We start from the raw sequence: 19,382 nt of genomic DNA, 5'->3' as shown, positions 1-19,382 counted from the left end.
TAATGTGTTGAAGTTACTTAAAATAATGAAAAAATATAATATAATATAATTATAATAATTGTGGAGTCTCATATATATATATATATATATATATATGATAGAGTTAAACTCCAATTTGAGCGGTTTTTAATTAGATGGGTCAAACTATTAAAACTTGATTCATTTGAGGTTTTTCATGTACAAAATTTATTGTTAGATATATTATTTTTGTTTTTATAATTAATTTTTTACTCTTTAAATTAAATATATATTTAATTTAAATACTTGGCCGCAATTTTTAAAATTGATTATTATTTTTCAGATTTTTGCATTTTGTTTTGTCGAAATTGACTTATAAGTCAATAAAAAATGTGTAAATTTAAGGAAAGATTGAAAATTTTTAGTTAAAATATATTTTTGTATTCATTTCTAAAAAAAGTTTACAACCACTACATAACTTTGTATAGGGTATATTAATTTGGACAAATTTATGATTTAAATTTAATATTTTTTTGAAATATATGTTTAAAATGGCATAATACAATTTAAATATTTTTAAATGTGTCTAATGTGAGAATGATGGGAAATATTGAAAAAAATAGAATTTTTATTTTAATAAATGTAGTAAATTAATTAAAAAAAAAGAAAAATAATATATTAAGGTAAGAAGTAATAGTTCATTTGTGAGAAAAATTTAAAATTTTAAAATTGTGATGGTTGAAATCTTATATGAAATAATTCAAAATTTTAGCTCCAAATAACAATTCATGATCCCAATAACTGTCTTTTCTAATTCAGTTTGCTTGACTTAATTGTCGTTTTTATTGGAGCTGATTGACATTTTTTTTAAACCTCACAATTTAAGCTTTTTTATTGTTAAAATTATAATTTTTTTTTATACATGACATATATAAATATATAAATAAATAAATTCAATTATACTAATTTAATAACCAAATTTTAGTGAATTAAAGGTTTTTACTACCGGTTATCTAAAATTCGGTAATCAAAACATTCATTCGCTAAAATTCGTTAGTTAAATTATTGATAATTATCTTTTATTTAATAATAAGTTAACAAATTTTAAAACGGTTGAATTTTTATTTTATTTTTTATAACTCTAACAAAAAAAATTAAAATTGTGAAATTAGAAAGAAAATGTTTAAAATTTTAATTGACCCTGAATAAAATAATTCGACAATTCTACCTAATTTGTATATATTAATTGTGTATCTAACTCAATAGTTAATAATGATGGTCAATTTCGATAGATTATGAAATTAAATTTTGATAACATTACATCATCCTTTAAATTTAAAAACATAAATTAATTAATATAAAGTTGGTTGAAATTGAATTTGATGTAACTTGTAAGTATTAATTAACCTTTATTATTTTATTGCAATATAATATGATATAAAGAGCATTTACATATGGGCGCATTTACTTTGAGTATGATTCAAATAATAATTTGTATTATTTTTTTAATGGAGCGTGGGTCGACGAATCTTTATTGCTGAGTTAGTTATTGTGGCTATCTTACAGCTATTTTTCAACTTTCTTTTTTATTTTTATTTTAATTTTATTTTATATTCTTTATCTTTTTCAATTGTTATGATGGGTTTTTAACAATTATTAGCAGCAAAGTAAGGCCCTGACAGCACATCCTTTCTCTCTCCTCTCTCCTCTCTCCTCTCTCTTAATCATAGAGTTTCATTTTCTCTCTCACACAGTTTCACACAGTGAAAGAACTTGCAGAAGCTTAAAACCGAAATTTATTACAGACTTACAGTACAGTTGATTTGATGATGATGATGACGATGATGAAGGTTTTCATTTCTCTTATTCCTTTACGGCTTTCATCTTCTTAAGCTTGAAAATCCATATATTAATCATACGGTTGAGACAGACAGATAGAGAGAGAAGATGATGATGATGATGATAGGAGAATAAAAATCAATTTGTTCGCCAGCACTAACTCATAGGAATACTGTTACAGCTTTCTCTTTATCTTTCTTCTTCTTCTTCTTTCATATGTCGATCTCTGTTACAATTGAGTCATTGTTGTTCGTTATTTGATAATTCTGTAGAGAAGAATTGGAAAATGAATCCTGAACAGATGAAATTGGGAGATCTGTCATTACAAGTTGAAGAAGCGTCTCCTATAAGTAGTAGACCGCCGGCAATGACGGTTACTTCTTCTGCTGGTACTGGATTGTTTGAAGATGAATTGTTAGCTGGAGAATTAGGCGGTGGAGCGGGAGGAGGAAGTGGCGGAGGTAATCGATGGCCTCGACAGGAAACTATTGCTTTACTTAAGATCAGATCGGAAATGGATACCGCGTTTAAAGATGCTAATCCTAAAGGTCCTCTATGGGAAGAAGTTTCCAGGTAACTGTAATTATCAATTCTCAATTCTCATCTTAATCTGCATTTTGTTCTGGTTAATTATCATCTTCGATTGAATTGAATAGATCTTATGCTTGATTATAGTTGATTATACAATAGGATTGTCTGCATCTACTATTTTATCATCATCATCGTTGTCATCAGTCATTAGTGATGATGATGATTAAGAAAATGAAAGATGAACAGAATGATGAAGAATTGGCTGTATTAGTTTAATTAATTCCATTATCTTCTCTGTGATAAACTGACAAATCTCTGTGTAACGAGCAAGAAAGTGCACATGGCTTCTCTACTCCATTCTCGTCACGATTCACGAGATAGGTATCTTTCTTTCCTTCTGAATTACGGAATGGCCCCTGGATCCACTGTCACTGCCACTGCATGATTCCTTTCCTTTCCTTTCCTTTCGCCACGTACATCTTCCCATGCTTTTCTTTCTTCTTCCTTCATACACAATTCTTCTTATATCTTAGATCCGGAATTCACATTATTATTGTATTCATATAGTACTTTCCCTTTCTCTCTCATAAATCCGCCATTGGAGGACCTTCATTAACTTGAAATTGAAATTGTTTTGTTTATTCACAGGAAGCTTGGAGAATTCGGATACAAAAGGAATGCCAAAAAATGCAAAGAGAAATTCGAAAACGTTCATAAATACTATAAACGTACAAAAGAAGGTCGAGCCGGCCGTCAGGACGGCAAAAGTTACAAATTCTTCACCGAACTTGAAGCTCTCACCGCCGCCACATCATCCCCATCCTCAATGATTCCGGCGCCGGCGGCGCCGGCAGGTCCATCTGGGATTGGATTCTCCAATCCAACCCCTGTATCTTCAAGCATTAGATTTCAACCCCCGCCTGTGATGTTCTCCGTCACCCATCACCCGCCACCGTCGAATCAACAATTAACCGTGGCGACGGGGGCGGCGCCGTCCAATATTGGGATAAGTTTTTCGTCGGATACGGAATCGTTTGCTTCAGATTCTTCTGATGATGATATGGGAATTGAAGAACATGAAGTGGGTAATAGAGTTGGAAGTGAAGATCGTAAACGGAAAAGAACATCATCTTCTCCGACGAGAACTGATGGGTGTAATGAGACGATGATGGAGTTTTTTGAAAGATTAATGAAACAGGTGTTGCAGAAACAGGAAGCTATGCAACAGAAGTTCTTAGAGGCTATTGAGAATAGAGAACAAGATAGGATGATAAGAGAGGAAGCTTGGAAGAGACAAGAGATAGCTAGATACAATCGAGAACATGAACTTATGGCTCAAGAACGTGCCATTGCTGCTTCTAGAGATTCTGCCATTATTGCTTTTCTACAGAAAATTTCAGGCCAGACTGTGCAATTACCGCCGGCGATTCCTGTTCCTTTAGTTGTTCCAACGGCACCACCGACACCGACGACTCCTCAACCGCCGGTTGTGTCCATGCCTCCACCATCGTCAACACCAATTCAAATTCATCAATCATCACAACTACATCAACAACATCAACAATTAGCTTTTTTGGAACCAGGTAAATTTACAAGTACTTCTAGTAGAGATGTCTGATTTGGTTTTTTTTTTTAACATTGGATTATTACTTTCAAACATTTGAATTTGAAAACAAAAACATCCTTTTCTTTTTAACTCCATTTGACATGCATTTTTCAAAACCATTGATTTCATTAAACTATGCCTATTGAGAAAGTCAAATCATTACAAGTCACAATCAGAATTTGTTTAAACTATTTGCCTTTGAATTAGATAATAATAAATTAAACAACTTTTTTATTTTTAACTTAATTTCACATACATTTTCAAAATGATTGATTTCATGAAACTAATTCAATTGAGAAAGTCAAATCATTCATAGGAAAAAAGTAAAATATATAAACAATTCTTTGAACCTTCCTTTGGAAAAGAAAGTGTCTAGAGTATATATCTATATTGAATTAATGCATTTGTTTCATACTAATCTTTCCACCAAAATACATATGTAGAACCCAAATGTTTGAACCCCAACTCATCAAAACAACTATTACATTTTTGGTTAGAGTCAAAACCTAATCAAATGCTTCATGATTTGCTTTTCTTGGTCATGATAACATAATTTTTTGAAATAAATTTTTAGACTATACTAGTGTTTTTGCTTGATTTATTATGAAAAGCAATTTTTTTAATCTAAATTGTACTTTTTACAAGAATAGCAAATATAATTTATTTTTAATTATGATAGGTGACCAAAATGCATACCCAAAAACAATAAGTTTCTCCAAAACAATATTTGGTATCCAAGGATGATTTTCATTAAATAAAAGACACAATCTTTAATATTTTTCCTTGTTTAATTACTTGACCTTGTTATGACTTGTTTTATAATAGTTTCAGATTTCCCTCATTGAAATTGCGACATTCTGATTTCAAAAATAATCTTAAATATTTCCCCTTATTGTACCCATGTCCACCCTGAATGTGTTATGAAAACCATAATTTTCCTAACAATTAACTAGTCCATCCTACAAACTTATAATGAATTTGAAGTATTATGTAATTTTTTTTATTAATAGATTTTACATTATGACTTATGAGATGATTTTGAATCAGCTCCCAAATCAACTAAATACCAACAACAACAACAACTTCGTCATAAGAATCAGCAAACACCGTTATCTGTTGATCATCATCATCATCAAGTTCTAACGGTAATACCCGAACAACAAATACCACCACCACCACCTCAAGAGATCGGTACTAGCATTGGAGGTTCAGAGCCATCCTCCTCTCGATGGCCAAAAGAAGAAATTCTAGCACTAATACAATTAAGAAGCGGTCTAGAATACAGATACCTAGAAGCAGGACCAAAAGGTCCACTATGGGAAGATATTTCAGCAGGTATGCAAAGAATAGGCTACAAAAGGAATGCCAAAAGATGCAAAGAGAAATGGGAAAACATTAACAAATATTACAAGAAAGTTAAGGAAAGCAACAAGAAACGACCAGAGGATGCTAAAACTTGTCCTTATTATCATCAATTGGATGAATTGTATCGGAATAGGATACTTGGTGGCGGTGGGAGTGGAAGTGGAAGTGGAGGCTTTCCGAATATTAATCTTAGCCAGAACAAACCGGATGAACAAGTTGGTGCCATTTCTGATCCTGTTCTTGCAGTTACTTTACCACAGGAGAAGAGTGGTGGCAATTCCGAAATTAAAACGAGTTATGGCGGTTTGACAGCAACTCTTTTTGGAGAAGGGAGTGCTGCATCAGGAGATAAGAAAGTATGTATTCTCTATTCTATCTTTAGTGTTATTAAGGGCTTGTTTCATCTGTTTTATTTTGAAATTAACTGATTTTTAAAAAATATCATGATTATTTGAAAATAACCTCAAATAATTCATTAATCGATTAAATTACCTTGGAATAGTTTGATTTGGATTATTTGAGACTATTTTCAAATAATCATATTATTCAATCAATTATCACTTTCTTAATTATTTATTAAAATATGTTCAATTTTTTTTAAAATTATTTGTTTCTTAAATATTTCGTGGTGGGTTATTTATATATAAAGATAAAATAAATATATATGTTTTTATATTAAAAGATATTTTTTTAGTATTTTGGTTAGTTAATTAATTATTTTAGTTAGTTAGTTAATATTTTAGTATTTTATTATGTAATAATTAATGAAATAATAATTAAATTAATGAATTTATTTTAATGTTATAATATTTTAAAATACTAAATATAAAAGATATTTTAATCATTTAACTTAAATAAGTTATTTTTTTCCTATATCAATATCTTTCTTAAATAACTCATATCATTCTCAAATAATGTAGTATATCAAACAAGATCCAAATAACATAGAAATTTTTCTAACCTATATTAAATGAGATCATTTGAAAATAATGATCACCCAATTATTCAAATAACTTCAGATTGAACAACACACGATAGATTGTTTAAAATGTTGTATAGAATTTAAAAAAAAACTTGTATATTTTTTTGGTTATTAATTGAATGATTTATACTATACACAAAGAAAAATGGATAAAATGCTGATTCTTATTTTTGTATTGAAGCCAGAAGACAGTGTGAAGATTCAACAATACCAAAATCAACAAGAGCAGCAGTTGATAATGGGTGATTACGGTAAGATTGATGGCGATGAAAGCGATGATCTAGATCAAGAAGACGACGAAGAAGGAGAAGAAGATGACGAAGAAGATAACGAGGATGAGATGAAAATGGGATACAAGATAGAGTTTCAGGGACAAAATACTGCTAATTCCTCTAATGGAGGAGGGAATGGGGGTCCTTCATTCTTGACCATGGTTCAATAATGTAGGCCAAATCATACTGTAAGTTTTTTCTTTCTTTTCTTGAGATGGAAATGGTTGCAAAATTTGTTTATTCAATTTATATTGTTGCAAAAAAGAAAAAGAAAAAGAGAGGGAGAATAAGTCACCATTTCAAAGAGAAATGGAATGGAAGGGGTGGGGAATTTAAGATTGACATGATAATAATAAAAAAATAATAATAATTCTATTTGCTTGAGAAGTTATTTCTTTTCTAGCTAAGTCTTTTTGTCTTTGCACAAATGTAAAACTTCCTTTTTTTTGTATCATTTCTTGCATATTTTGTGATTTGTTTAAATTAAACTTCAATTATAAAATTCTGACATATTTATTTGTTCATATGATAATATATAGTTTTTTTTAATTGTTCAATATTTTCAACTTCATCTCAATTGTCTATATTGTTTGATTTGGCAACAAACACTTTAATTTTTTTTTTGTTAGGAAGTAGTTAGAGACATGGTCATAGTTTTGATTTCAACTTAAAACTTCTTTCATCCGTTTTCTCCGGTCGCGGGGTAGACAACCTTGGTTGAAAACCAGGTTACCGGTCGCGTGACTGAAAGGCTCAGTCACGCGACTGGATGGCTCAGTCATTTTGGTCGTTTTCATAGGAATGTTCATCGTGACATGAAAAATTGGTCCACGCTAACCTAGAGTTGTCATTCAACCTATGGGTGCCCAACCTATGGGTGCCTCAAGACTCGTCAAAAAACTTGAAAGGTTGGCCGGAAAAACGGGTTTTCCTAAAACTAACCAAAATCAATTTGGTTTGATGTCAAAGCGACCACTAACCTTGCAGAAACATGTTACAACAAACTAAACCTAGTCTAAGGCGATCGATATCACGATATGAACAAAATTCGAGAGTGAACATTTTGTTTATATATTTGAGAATCTTCATTCAACTCGTGGAAAATGGTCTAGGATTGACCATTCCATAACTTGTTAGCCTGCTTTTGGGTTCTTTCTCAAGAACTACAAATCCGATTTTCAAAATTAAAATGTGAAAATTGACAAAAGTTTTTAATTCGACAAAAGTTTCTAAATGAGACAGTCACCCAAGTCTTGGGATTGTAATAGATCTAAAACTGCAAGAAGAATATTTGACATGGTGAGTGAATAGATCCAACTCAAAACATTAATATCTTCTAGTGATAGATTCATTCAAATAGAAACTATTCAAAAGACAAGAAAATCACAAAAGTAAAAAAAAGAAACTAACATTTGAGACCATGTTAAAAGAAAATAATATAACAAAATATGAATAAACACGTTATAAAAAAGAAAAAGTAAATAAAGAACCCGACTTTCGTACAATTAAAAAAATCTAATAAATAGATAATATTGTTAAGTTATGAAGCATACCTTATTATAAACTCTAAGAAGTTAATTAAAGTTTATTAAATATGTGTTTGAGTTTAGTTTGAACTTAAGTCCTGCCCGAGAGTTATTTAAGTTTTATTACCTGAATTTTTATCCTCTAAATATATTATTGTTAATAGTTTACGTGAAGAGAAAATAATTTTAGAGAGATAAACCGTGTGAGTCAAAACTCTATATCCATTCTTTTTGATATTGAAATTTGGTAGCGACCGAAATAGACGCAACTCTTTTGAGTGAACCATTAAAAATTTGTGTCTTCTTGTGTTCTTTTATTTTTACCGATCATTTTAAACCTGTCAAATTTGGGATCCAAAATCCTAACAACTCATTCATGATTAAGATTTTAAAAATTAATATCAGCATTAATTTTTTGATGAAATAAAATAAAATAAATGTATGGCCAAAACATCATATCTGTCCCAGTAATATTCCTCTTAAATCAACAGCACACATTGTCTCTACCATCCATGTTTTTTGCTGTCTTTTTTCTTGCAAATGCATCCACTTTTCTCTATTTCAATTTTTTTTTTCTTTTTGCTACGAAATGTGCCTTTTTGTTACAGATAGATATCAGCTTTTCACTAATTATATACTTATACAGTTGTATTTGAACCAAGCCCACTTGTACTCATCATTATTCATGTGCATATTTGTGTGTCTATTTAATATATATATATATATATATAGATTAATTTTGTAATCCACTTGTTTTTGATGTCTTTGTCGAAACAATTATAAAAAAGATGCACTCCTTATAAGAGACGAAGGAATAAAATGCCATTGCTCATATCTTCAATTCCGCATGAACAAAATGCCACGTGGATTTTAGAGTCATACTCGGAGGAGATTATGACTAAGACTCATTAGACTAATAAACTATAAATAGTTTTATAGTACTGTAACACCCCGAATCCGGGTATCGTTATCCATGAGAAAATAAACTATAAATACTCCCGAGTAAACCATTAGTCTACCACGTTTCAACCTCAAAAGATATTTATAAATGTATATATAATTTATTAACCTCATTGTGATTTCTCAATATAGAACATCACAAATATATTTTGGGTGTACTTGAGTTCAAACCATTACATGTTGCATAAGAGTTGACCTCATGGCACTACAACAAAAATGACTTTCGGCGACGCTTAAAAAGACTTCTGCCAACCTTTAAAAGCGTCGCTAAAAACATTACCGACACTTATTCTTGCGTCGCCAGAAGCAGGGTGGGCGAAAGTTTTAACAACGCTTATTTAAGCGTTGGCAAAATTAAAAAACGTCGCTAAAAGTCTATTTTATTTTTAAACTATTTTTTTAAAATTTGTTTTTTTCTATTTTCATTTTAGATGTTATTTTTTTATCTCTACTATTATCACATTTGCCCTTCATCTCTCAAGTACTTGATGAACATAACTCTAAACCCTTAGGTTGAACCCATAGTCCAACACATTATAACCTTAAAAACACTTCAGAAACTAATGAACTCTCTCATATTTTATATACCAAAAACTTCTTCTTTTTCTCCAATGTGGGATAAATGTCATATTAACACTTCAAAAACTACTGAACTCTCTCATATTTTACTTTTAATTAAATTTAAATAATAATTAAATAAAAGACATATATTAATAATATTATAAAAAGTTTAAAAATGATGTTATATAAAAAATATTAATTAAATTTTAATGTTAACAAAATTTTAAGTCAAATTTAATTTTAAAAAAATTAAAAAATTAAAAAAAAATATTTACAAAGTTTAAAAATAAAACATAAAAATTATTAAAATTTAGAATATTTAAATTATAAGGTTTTAACAAAGTTGGTATATAAAAAAAAATAAAGGTGGTGGTATAGATATAAAGGTTGGCAAAAGTTTTTTTCTTTTAATTTTTACTCACGCTTAATATGGGTTGGCATATAAGGGTCGCTGAAAGTATGTTTTGTTGTAGTGTGGTAAGAATAAAGTGTTACGACCACACTTGAATTTTACGAGAGCAAAGTTTCACGTGGAGAGTTTATAGAGTAATAGTTCATGATTGAATCACCTCGCGGTCATGTAATAAATCTGGAATCGCAACCCCTAAACGACAACCACACAAGTCTTGGGATTGTAATAGATCTAAAATCGTAACTATCAGAGTTTCGATCCCTCACAATTAATATGAGAGGCTGAAATGAAAGAAAATATTATAAAACTGAGAAGATTCAAGCATTCAAGAAGAATATTTGACATGGTGAGTAAATAGATAAGAAAAAAAATAGAAGAAGAAACTAATATTTTGGACCATGTTAAAAGGGAAATTTGATGAAATTGCCCTCATAAGAGGTCTAATTACAAAAAAGGCCCATGGTTGATAAAGTTGGTAAAAATGGTCTTTTTGTCCTGTGAAAAGTCTGTAATACCCCTCGCGCGCCTGTTTTACCGCTCAATTACGAGAAATGTATTTCTCGCATTTGGTATTTCTCGCATTGGTGCTCAATTACGAGAAATGTATTTCTCGCATTTGGTATTTCTCGCCTTGGTGCTTAATTACGAGAAATGTATTTCTCGCATTTGGTATTTCTCGCCTTGGTGCTCAATTACGAGAAATTTATTTCTCGCATTTGGTATTTCTCGCATTTGATATTTCTCGTATTTGGTATATTTCTCGCATTTGATGTATTTCTCGCATTTGATGCATTTCTCGCATTTTGTAGAAAGTGAATATACCAAATTTTGGTCATATATTTTCAACTCATCTGCATTTTGGCATATGTGTCTCATAGAGTATCACAACCAAACATTCAAGCCTATCACAAATTTTAGCTCATGGAATATCATAACCAAACATTGGCAGAAAAATGGAATGCCTACAAATTTTTATATTCAAGACTATCACAACCAAACATTTTAACTATTGGAACATTTTACATTAACTTTGTTCTTTTATATTTGGGACATTTTACAATAATTTTGTTCATTTTTCTTACTAATGATAAATTTTAATTTGTCTTTGGAGATAACTAAGAACATCCCCGACCAACATAGAAAGGGCGTTTAAAGAAATTTTCATTCATTCTTTGATAAATACTTCCACATGGAATTTAAGAGGCATTTTTATGTATTTTTTACATTTAATCTATTTGTCTATTCAATATGTTTTCTTTACTAGTATGATTTTGGAAATAATAAAATAAGTTTGTAAGCAAAACTCACTACTTGCAAAGAATAAAAATAATATCTTGGAACAATTTCAATGCATTTTTAGTATTACTGGATAACAACTTAGGGCACTGAAAGACTTAAATGATAAGTATGAAGTTTATAATATAGCTAAGAAGTAGTGTTTTCACATAGGTCTTCTAGAAACATACAAAAAATAAATAAACCAGGCCTTTGGGAAGCAGCAGCCCTGAAATGGATATGCAGAATTGGACCATATTTGAAACATTCTGACTCAACATCATCTTTGATTTCCAAATCATACTCTGGGTCCATCTGCAACATAGTTGTAAAAATCTCAAAACAGAACAAAAAAGTGATTTGAAAAAAAAAAGAAAAAAATAACTCCATGGTCGGATCAAACATATTCTTTAAGAGGACACATTCACTGGGGATTCCAATAGGCTCCGACACCACAATTGTTTAAGAAGTGCAGCAGGAATGGCAGCTTGTCCATTCATAGGTAAGGGTAAGGGTAAGGTAACAGCCTGTTGACCTGAAGTTACCCTATTTAGCGCTGATACTCCAAGAGACCCCGTAATACTACAAGAACATCATACATTAATGCTATAAAAATATTAGCCTATTTGGAAACTAGTATTTTGCAACATCTGTCACAACCATAATCTAATTAAAAAAATTGAAAGAGATTGTGATCATAATATTTTCAAGATCATTATAATTTTTTGCAAACATAACAAATGTAGATTTTCACAATGGAAATCAACATTAACTTCTTTTAACAAGATAGTCCAATATGTTTCAGAATACAACAAAAACAGAGACAAATTTGTTACGGTGCCACTCCTATCAAGCTTCTGCATGAGCAATGTTCTTGATTGTGCGTTCAATGACTGAGATTTTAAAAGTTATACATTAAAGAGACACCATCGTAATAAATTCAAGTGTGCATGCTTCAAACACCCTTATAAGCTCTACATCATCTACACATGATTCCAAGCAACTTAAGCATGTCATTAAGCCCATCTTTTTACGAGAGTAGTGAATTGCACCAAACTCAAAAAGGTAGAAAGAAACTTAAAAATGATTGTTTACATTTTCTTTTGTGAAAAGGAAAACCCATGTATAAAAAACGGTTTACTTAAACAAGATGGAAACACTAGTTGTACACAATCATTGGTAATAGTAACATCAATTTTCTATAAATTACCACCACTTTAATAACTCACCAGACCACCACCATCGTCATCATCAAAATCAGCTGCTTTGGCACTTGAGTCTTACACCCTAACATGATCAGTAACTGATGAAACCTGGATTAAATACTGAGATGTTAGCTCAGAAAACAACAGAATATATATTTAGATAATCCATTGCCTATTCGAAGACCATCAGTAACTGATGAAACTTACTGTGCAGGTGCTCAAAAAATGTTCCGTTTGGAGCATATTCGAAGACCATCATTCTTGTGAAAGGTTGCTCTTCTTCACAAAAACCGATCAGATTCACAAAGTTCTTATGATTTACCCGTGAAAGTGTCGCAATCTGGACGACAGCAAAAGTAAACACAATGATGAAAAAGTCACTAAAACAGGAAAGAGCTTAACTTATTCTCCATACCTTCTTTCTGAATTGACCCTCTAATGATTTAGACCAATCTTCAGCAGACTTCATTGTTGTAGAAATAACTACTATCTCTACTCCACTACAAAAAGTCCCTTTATAAACTGTTCCGTCTAATAATGAACCGATTATATTACTGAAATCTTCGCAAGAAGTTACCAGTTCCGATCTCTGCAGCTTTGGAACACCTGAAATGCAGGTGCGGTAATTGGAAAGGGATAAAATATTGCTAAATTTACGTATCAAGAAGATATAAAATCTTGAATTACTAACCAATGACAAATGCTTTTCTTATCTGACCACTCAACCCAGTAGCCCAAGATCCCACCATTACCACCTTATTTCGTTGACAAAAGAAAATACCAAGAGCGAAAGCCACAAAGAAAAAAGACCCTCCTACTCCAGACCAGATCATCGCACGGTACATGTGTTTGGAGTGATTGTGGGGAATCATATTTGGGGAAGGTGGCAAAGAAGGATGGCTTAGTGGAGGTAAAGGAGTTTCTGGTCGTGAAATTGGTGTCAATACAAGAGAAGGTGATGGAACAAATGATTTAGATGGAGAAGACGATAATGGTGATGGTGATGAGCTTGGTGACAAAGATATATGTGATTGGATTGGAGACGGTGAGGGTGAAGCCGATTGCAAAGCTGGTGAAGGTGATGGTGAGGGTGAAGCCGAATGCAAAGATGGTGAAGGTGATGGTGATAATTTGGGCTTCCTCTTATGGTGGTCGGCATTTGTCTGCAGTAGTTTCCGTTTTGGGATCCTACAAGAAAACCAACTCATCAGAGTCAGATCATATAAAAAGAGAGAAAAAAAATATCGAGTTTCTGCTGTAATTCTATATTGATCGATGAGATTTACTAGGAACCAGAACTGCTAGTGCAACTGGCACCTGTGCAAGAACTACAAATTATTGCCAAGATTAATTGGCAAAGATCCACTGAAATTATTGTAGCCTAGATCCAACACTTCCAATTCTTTAAGTTTCCCAATCTCTTCTGAAACTCTTCCCCACAAAGAGTTATTGAGTAAATTGTTTCAAGAAGTTAAAGCACATAAATATGAAAAAGGATATTCAACAACAAACATGAAATCCAATCAGATATAGATTGCATATTTGGATTCTCACATAGATTTAAGGTAAGTTAGCTTTTCCTAACTCAGAGATTTTTCAGATTTCTGCAGTTTTAAGTCAAACAATAAATTTACCAAAGTTTCCTAAACCTAAACATAAACATAAACATAAACATAAACATAAACATAAACATAAACATAAACATAAACATAAACATAAACATAAACATAAACATAAACATAAACATAAACATAAACATAAACATAAACATAAACATAAACATAAACATAAACATAAACATAAACATAAACATAAACATAAACATAAACATAAACATAAACATAAACATAAACATAAACATAAACATAAACATAAACATAAACATAAACATAAACATAAACATAAACATAAACATAAACATAAACATAAACATAAACATAAACATAAACATAAACATAAACATAAACATAAACATAAACATAAACATAAACATAAACATAAAGATAAACATAAACATAAATATAAACATAAACATAAACATAAACATAGTGGATCAACACTGCTCATTCAAAGTTATAGTCGCCTTGGCATTTTCAAGTTTGGAAAACTATAAAAGAAAAGAATAAATATATAGTTCTTAACTGAAGAACATATATGTTACACTGATTCTGCTCGTCGTGAGCCATGAATTTGGAGGTGCGCTTGATGTAACGATTGTAGAGTTTGTGATGAAAGAGCCTGTCGACAACCACCATTACTGATTTTTGCATCTTGTTTGAAACCACCATTCCCACCATGGGTTTCATTTCTTTCTTTCTACTCCTTGTAGAATCGCAGTAGATTCTTCAATCATCTTCTTTCGTAGTCTATTGTAGATCGATATGAAACCCTAGCCGTTTTTATATATTTTACAAATGTCTGAATCTCAATATATACTCAGATATACCAAATGCGAGAAATACTAAATGCAAGAAATACATTTCTCGTAATTGAGCACCAAATACGAGAAATACCAAAGGCGAGAAATACATTTCTCGTAATTGAGCGGTAAAACAGGCGCGCGAGGGGTATTACAGACTTTTCACAGGACAAAAATGCCTCTTTTGCCAACTTTATCAACCGTGTGCCTTTTTTTGTAATTAGACCTCTTATGAGGCCATTTCATCAAATTTCCCCGTTAAAATAGAATAATAGAACGGCTTTCAAATAAGGAAATCTGAATAAACAAGTTAGAAAAGAAATAAATAAATAAAGAACTCAGACGATCATATAAATCCTAAAAATAGAGAATATTTGAACATTAATAAAGTTAAGACTAACTAAATTAATTAACTTAACAAATAAAAATAAATAAAATGTTTGGGTGGGTTGGCTACATTATGAACAAGGACTTTATGTAGGGTCGATACTAGCAATAATGCATCAAATTTTAAATGATCTATTTAGTAGCCATGGTAACATGTAGACGGTTGGACTTATTATTTTGACTCTTTCTACTTTTGTGAATATTTTTATTATTATCTGTTTCGTTTAATTTTGGGAATTTTGGTAAACAAGTTTGGTGGAATTATTCTTAACAGAATAAAATATATAACTAAAAGAGTTCATATTAATATGAAAGAATAAATTTTAAACTCCTATAAAATATGAAAAAGATAAATATATATATATATATATATATATATTATTAATACTATATATTTTGAACATATTTTATACAAAATGATACAAGTGAGAATCTTTTAAGCTAAGAAACATTACAAAAAAAATTAAAGAAAAAATAATTTAAAAATTCACAACACAGAGAACTTAAGGTTGATTAATGATCAAAGAAGAAATAAAAAAAGAACAAATTTAACGAGTACAGAGGTCCTCGAAAAGAGCAATGAGTTCCCCGACTGGCTCAACTAGTTTACCCAATTCAACTTCCCTTATTGTCATAATAATATAATTATGTATTAAACGCATCGGTCGACAACGATCACTAAACGTTATATGGTTCCTTTCAAGCCAAATAGTCCACCAAAAGATAAGTGGGATAGGGGCCCAACGACTCAGACCAACCAAGTTCACTATCTCTATCCACACTTCATAACAGCTAACGATAGATTTTGACATAACCCACTAAATATCGCCATGTTCCATAATAAACTCTAAATCAGAACAATTTCATCACAATGTTAGGGCAAGTGAGGTGCTAACTCTACTTCTTTTTGACACATTCTATAATGGCTCGCCATAATACACTATTTTTCATGCATCTATCATCTATCAAAATTTTTCCATACATTACACTACATCCAAATAACGAAATCTTCGATGAGAGCTTAGAGTCTCACAACTTCTCCCATATGAGATCGTAAGGAGCATTCTCCGCAACCATCCCCCCAAAAAATAAAAGTTGTCCACAATATATTTTTAATCAGGACCTCATCTTATGTCCTTTACAATCTTATTCAACGACTATCTGATCAACAAAGGTGAAGGCCAAAGACTTTGAAAGTCTTCTATCACCATCCCCTTCTAAATGTCTCAACGAACTCTCTCGATATCTCGTTAGGTCATTTGACTGTAGTAGGTGTGCGGTCATTCTATAGAGTGGCGAGGAAGTAAAAATTGAAGAAGAGGATGTTCAATACGTATTGGGCATCCTTAGAGGGGAGATAGAGATTGTAGAATACATCAGAAATGAGACCATGTGCCCCGACTACCATAAGAAGTTGACGGAGTTTAGGAGTCGATAGAGAATTACACATACAAGTGGTAGTCCTAAAGTGACCGAAATGCCAGACAAAATGTTGGATAATTCAGTAGTTGACAATAATCTTAAGATATAATTTGTACTATATGTTGTTAGTTGTTTTCTCTAAATAACGTAACATGGTCAACAATTCAGGTATATAGTTAATCTCAAAACTTACATTTCAAAACATCATTCATGTATATACACTTTTATGCATTATTAATAATCCTCAAATCTATTTTTGTACATGCGTGATTAAAATTCTGAAATCTATTTTAGATGTTCATAATATCCCAAAGTTGAATTGGTGTAAACTCATACTTGATGGATTAGTTGATTCATGCAAAAAATAGAAGCATAACGAAAGTCGTCATTTCCAAGGACCGCAATCATTTCTCCTCGTAAATAATCTTTATCATTAGTACTTTATTTTGGTGGTTTATTCAAATGTATTTTTTTAACATATTGAATATATATATATATGTTTTCAGCTGTGCTACTTGTATAGGGTATGCACCCTAAACTCTAAATACCTCATGAATGCCAATTACTGATACTATCATGTTGGAATGATAGTAAGTTGAAGAATATGTTGGACAATGAGTTGGAAAAAGGAGAATTCAGAGGTAGAAATGATGTTGGACGCCTTCTACTTCTACATCCACTTCCAAAAACCCAACAAATGGAAAATAAGGATGAGTATGAGGAGCATGAGGCATGGGAGATGAGGGGTGCCTCAACATGAGGCATGGGCAGATGGGGGTTACAGAGGTAGCGCCTCAGAAGGCATCACATGGCATGGGAGATGAGGGGTGCCTCAACATGAGGCATGGGCAGATGGGGGTTACAGAGGTAGCGCCTCAAAAGGCATCACATAATATTGTAGAGCATGTGATTGATCTAGGATAGGTTGTTAGTAATGCTTTCATTCTCATTGCTACCTCTACACATAATTTTTTAAAAGCCACACAAATGTTGGCAGATATAAGAGTTATCAAAACAAAAAAAATGGGACACATGGCTAATGTATGAGATCTCCATCCAAGTACTATATGATGATATGTATAAAGATGAAAATTTTAGGGTTTCCCTCCAAAAGTTATTCATAGAGACACCCTCTATAGAAGTCGAGAGACCCTCTACAAAAGACGAGACACCCTTTGCAAAAGCCGTAGTGGTGGTACAAATACCCGAAGTGGTGGTACAAGAGCTTCTAATTGGAAAAACACTCAAAGTGGTGGTAAATACCCGAAGTGGTGTTACAAACACTCGAAGTGGTGGTTCCACCCATAGTGGAGGTGGAGAACAACAAGAAAGAGGCACAATAAGAAAAAATCTTAAGAGGAAGACAAAACCATCACGGGCCCTTCAATCTCCATACATGACAACCACCATTAAAAAATATGGTAATTACTTTGATATGGTCAAAGTAGATGAAGAAGATAAACTTGCAGTGGAGGTGATTTATTTAAAAGAAACGGACATGTAACATCTAGAACTCTTCATCTTCATTATAATATTTTCATAACTTTTATTATGATGCTTTCTTAACTCTTTATTTTTTCTTTTCAGCAATGAAGTGTTATTCTAAAACGACTACACCACGCTCAAAAGATGTCATATGCTATAACTGAAAAATGAATGTTACGTGGATTCCGGTGTGGTCGATGTCATGGCACACTTTATCAACCATTGGAATAAGAAAACGACCAAATCCAAGAGAATTTGCTATACTACATATTCTTATGTAAGCTGTTTTTTTATATTTGATGGTCTTATTATCTTTGTTTTTTAATCTGATGGTCTAGTCTTATTGTGATGTTAATTTGCAGAGTGTTTGTACACTTTGAGAAGCTTTTTTTTTATTGCACTTCAAAATAAAATATATTTTTTTGAAATATAACTAGAAGACTTCAAAAAGACTCTCCTTATAAGTAACATATATGCACAATATTTTAATATCTATCTATCTATATATAAAATTGGTCACTAAATATAATAGAGAACAAGATCTACAAAGTCCCATTCGAATATATATATATATATATATATATATATATATATATATATATATATATATATATATCTTCGAATGAGAATTTGTAGATCTTGTTCTCTATTATATAAATGACCAATTTTATATTATCTACATCAATATGCTGAAGAGAGAACTTCAATTCATCGACAACCTTCCATTGGATGAAGGAGCACAAATAGAAAATAAATATATCTCCGCTCATGACATGGTAATAAACTGAATTTTCTCTAAAACTCTTTATAAATATTTATAAATTTTATTTCATTGATAAACATAAAGCTGCAATTATGGACTTCATTAAGACTGTCGATTCAGGCATCGTCGATTTAATAGTTCAAATCTCGTTTAAGGTTTTGAATTTCTCTTGACAAGACATGACTAATAAACGCAATCTACTATATGAATCACATGATGACTTATATAGGAGATGAAGCAATGTGGGATTCTTCTTTAACAAAAGAAAATTTAAGTTACAGAATTAACATTTTTATTATTTTAGAATTCTTTTTACTAACCTACTAAGACTTATTTTTTTTGAAGGCCAAGGGAATGCTTGAGTCTCTGAGAAAAAGAATCTCTACGACGATCCGAAGGTACTCATTTCTGAAC

The 19,382-nt window shown here is 31.3% G+C and overlaps 2 protein-coding genes across 2 annotated transcripts; one reads left to right on the top strand and one right to left on the bottom strand.

Annotated features, from left to right (window-relative positions):
* Nucleotides 1–1,628: 1,628 nt before the first annotated feature.
* On the top strand, nucleotides 1,629–6,958 carry LOC124941241 (trihelix transcription factor GTL1-like). Its single transcript, XM_047481536.1, has 4 exons — nucleotides 1,629–2,370; nucleotides 2,977–3,911; nucleotides 4,982–5,655; nucleotides 6,463–6,958. Exons 1-4 carry the CDS (start codon nucleotides 2,084–2,086, stop codon nucleotides 6,721–6,723), a joined length of 2,157 nt encoding a protein of 718 aa, XP_047337492.1. The 5' UTR covers nucleotides 1,629–2,083; the 3' UTR covers nucleotides 6,724–6,958.
* A 3,936-nt stretch (nucleotides 6,959–10,894) lies between these two features.
* LOC124943846 (protein MALE DISCOVERER 2-like) lies at nucleotides 10,895–14,747 on the bottom strand. The gene is made up of 10 exons (XM_047484306.1): nucleotides 14,654–14,747; nucleotides 14,127–14,141; nucleotides 13,825–13,951; nucleotides 13,184–13,755; nucleotides 12,908–13,098; nucleotides 12,687–12,832; nucleotides 12,517–12,600; nucleotides 11,716–11,869; nucleotides 11,494–11,602; nucleotides 10,895–10,914 (listed from the first exon to the last, which is right to left on the bottom strand). The coding sequence occupies exons 1-10, from the start codon at nucleotides 14,745–14,747 to the stop codon at nucleotides 10,895–10,897; spliced, it is 1,512 nt and encodes a 503-aa protein (XP_047340262.1).
* Between the last annotated feature and the right edge of the window lie 4,635 nt (nucleotides 14,748–19,382).

This window comes from Impatiens glandulifera, chromosome 6 (genome assembly GCF_907164915.1).
Source record: "Impatiens glandulifera chromosome 6, dImpGla2.1, whole genome shotgun sequence".
NCBI classification, from domain to species: domain Eukaryota; kingdom Viridiplantae; phylum Streptophyta; class Magnoliopsida; order Ericales; family Balsaminaceae; genus Impatiens; species Impatiens glandulifera.
This window is presented reverse-complemented; position numbering and strand designations above follow the sequence as displayed.

Coding starts and splice junctions, on each gene's coding strand:
- LOC124941241 (XM_047481536.1), top strand. CDS start 2,084: ATGAATCCTGAACAGATGAAATTGGGAGATCTGTCATTACAAGTTGAA. Junction 2,371..2,976: donor CTATGGGAAGAAGTTTCCAG/GTAACTGTAATT, acceptor GTTTATTCACAG/GAAGCTTGGAGAATTCGGAT. Junction 5,656..6,462: donor CTGCATCAGGAGATAAGAAA/GTATGTATTCTC, acceptor TTTGTATTGAAG/CCAGAAGACAGTGTGAAGAT.
- LOC124943846 (XM_047484306.1), bottom strand. CDS start 14,747: ATGGTGGTTGTCGACAGGCTCTTTCATCACAAACTCTACAATCGTTAC. Junction 11,870..12,516: donor ATGACGATGGTGGTGGTCTG/GTGAGTTATTAA, acceptor ATGTTCTTGTAG/TATTACGGGGTCTCTTGGAG. Junction 10,915..11,493: donor TGCTGCTTCCCAAAGGCCTG/GTTTATTTATTT, acceptor AATTTGTGATAG/GCTTGAATGTTTGGTTGTGA.